We start from the raw sequence: 1,920 nt of genomic DNA, 5'->3' as shown, positions 1-1,920 counted from the left end.
AAAATAATTTTAACGATTCTGATACGTCACTAGGCATGGGTGTATTTTATGAAAAACAAGATAAACCAAACACTACTTTCGATACTTGTAACTGGGGAGGAACAGCAAAATTATCATATAAAATCTCAGAAAATCTCATCAATTCCTTTCACTATTCTTATAAGTATAATCATATACACATGGATAATAAGGGTGGAAAAGATGAGGATATCTCTCAGATAATAAGAGATCAAAAAGGTGAACATCAGATTTCATCAGTGGGATACACGTTGGCATATAATAAATTGGATAATCTATACGCTCCAAGAGAGGGGTATTTATTACGCTTAAGTCAGGATATTTCAGGATTGGGAGGAAATGTAAACTTCCTAAAATCTGAGTTCTTGTCTTTTTACACGCATCCTATATTAAGTAAAATTGACGATAGCATAATACTACGCTTTAAGATGGCGGCAGGTCATATTTTTTCTTATACCGATAAAGATCTAAACATTGGCCAGCACTTTTTTAAAGGGGGTAATGAGATTAGAGGGTTTGACCTTTCCGGCATTGGACCAAGAGCAGAAGACAAAAATAAAAGCTCATTGGGAGGCAAAACTTATTTTAATTTAACACAGCAAGTAGATTTCCCACTACCAAAACTATATGACTATGCTGGTATCAAAGGCTCATTATTTGTTGACTATGCAACACTTTTTGGCTTAGATGATAAAAATGAGAAATATAAAGATCCATATAATGATAGTAAGCTTATAAGAGTGTCACCAGGTTTTGGCTTTTCAATGCCTTCTCCTTTTGGTAGACTTAGATTAGATTTTGGGTTTCCTTTAGTAAAGGAATCTTATGATATAATACCATCACCAAATGTTAAATTTTCTATTGAAGCGGGGATTTGAATGAAATATATACAGTTATTTATATCAGTTATTGCCTTAATTATTTCCTTATTTGTGGGGTATAAGTTTGCAGGATATCAACCTCAGAACACAAAGGCTGCCATTATTGATAGTGATAAAGTTATCAATGAATCTCTTGCTCTGCAAAACATACAACAACAAATAAAGGAGCAGAATTCTAGATTACAACAAGAATTTGAAGATGAGTTAGAAAAACTTAAGCCATCAAAAGAAGAATTTGAACTTTTGTCAGAAGAAGCAAAAAAGGAAAAGACAGAACAGTTTAATAAGCATACTGTAAATGCTAGAGATGCTTACGCTAAAAAAATGTTGTATTTAGAAGAAAGTTATAGAGATGCAGTAGAGAGTGTTTTTAACAAGATAAAAGAAGTTGCTAAAAAAACGGCAGAAAAAGACAACATAGATTTGGTACTATTTATTTCAAAAAAGAACCAAGTTTTATACTCTATGGATGAAGTTGATTTATCGGATATGGTATTAAACAATATAAACAAGGAAATACCTGAATTTGCTTTAAAAGGCATTGAGTAGGCTTATGCAATTTAATATCAGTGATATTATAAAAATACTACCACATTCTTATCCGTTTCTCTTAGTAGATAGGGTTATAGAGTGTGATCCTGGTAAAAGTATAAAAGCAATCAAAAATGTGACTTTCAATGAGCCATTTTTTATTGGTCATTTCCCTGGTCATCCAATAATGCCCGGAGTCTTGATAATTGAATCTCTAGCTCAAGCATCTGCAATATGTGTTCTTGGTAAAGAAAGTCAAGGTACAATAGAAAACAAAGCTATTTACTTTATGTCTATTGAAAATGCAAAATTCAGAAAGCCAGTCACTCCAGGGGACACACTGATTCTGCAAGCTAATGTTAAAAACGCACGTTTAAGTGCATGTAAATTTGAGTGTATTGCGTGTGTTGGTGAAGAAAAGGTTGCAGAAGCAACGATTTTAGCTATGCTACAAAATACGTAATATACAAAAGACAGTGTGCATACTGTA

General features: G+C 32.8%; 1 protein-coding gene across 1 annotated transcript; it reads left to right on the top strand.

Annotated features, from left to right (window-relative positions):
- Window positions 1-22: 22 nt before the first annotated feature.
- LOC115241845 (outer membrane protein assembly factor BamA-like) lies at window positions 23-1,628 on the top strand. Its single transcript, XM_029817778.1, has one exon. It carries the CDS (start codon window positions 36-38, stop codon window positions 894-896), a length of 861 nt encoding a protein of 286 aa, XP_029673638.1. The 5' UTR covers window positions 23-35; the 3' UTR covers window positions 897-1,628.
- The last annotated feature ends 292 nt before the right edge of the window (window positions 1,629-1,920 follow it).

Source organism: Formica exsecta, unplaced genomic scaffold, assembly GCF_003651465.1.
Source record: "Formica exsecta isolate Colony F162 unplaced genomic scaffold, ASM365146v1 scaffold5154, whole genome shotgun sequence".
Classification (NCBI taxonomy): Eukaryota; Metazoa; Arthropoda; class Insecta; order Hymenoptera; family Formicidae; genus Formica; species Formica exsecta.
The sequence above is the reverse complement of the archived record's forward strand: the minus strand, read 5'-3'. Positions and strand labels throughout refer to the sequence as shown.

Bases quoted from the DNA above. Each gene is read 5' to 3' on its own strand.
- LOC115241845 (XM_029817778.1), top strand. From the start codon at position 36: ATGGGTGTATTTTATGAAAAACAAGATAAACCAAACACTACTTTCGAT.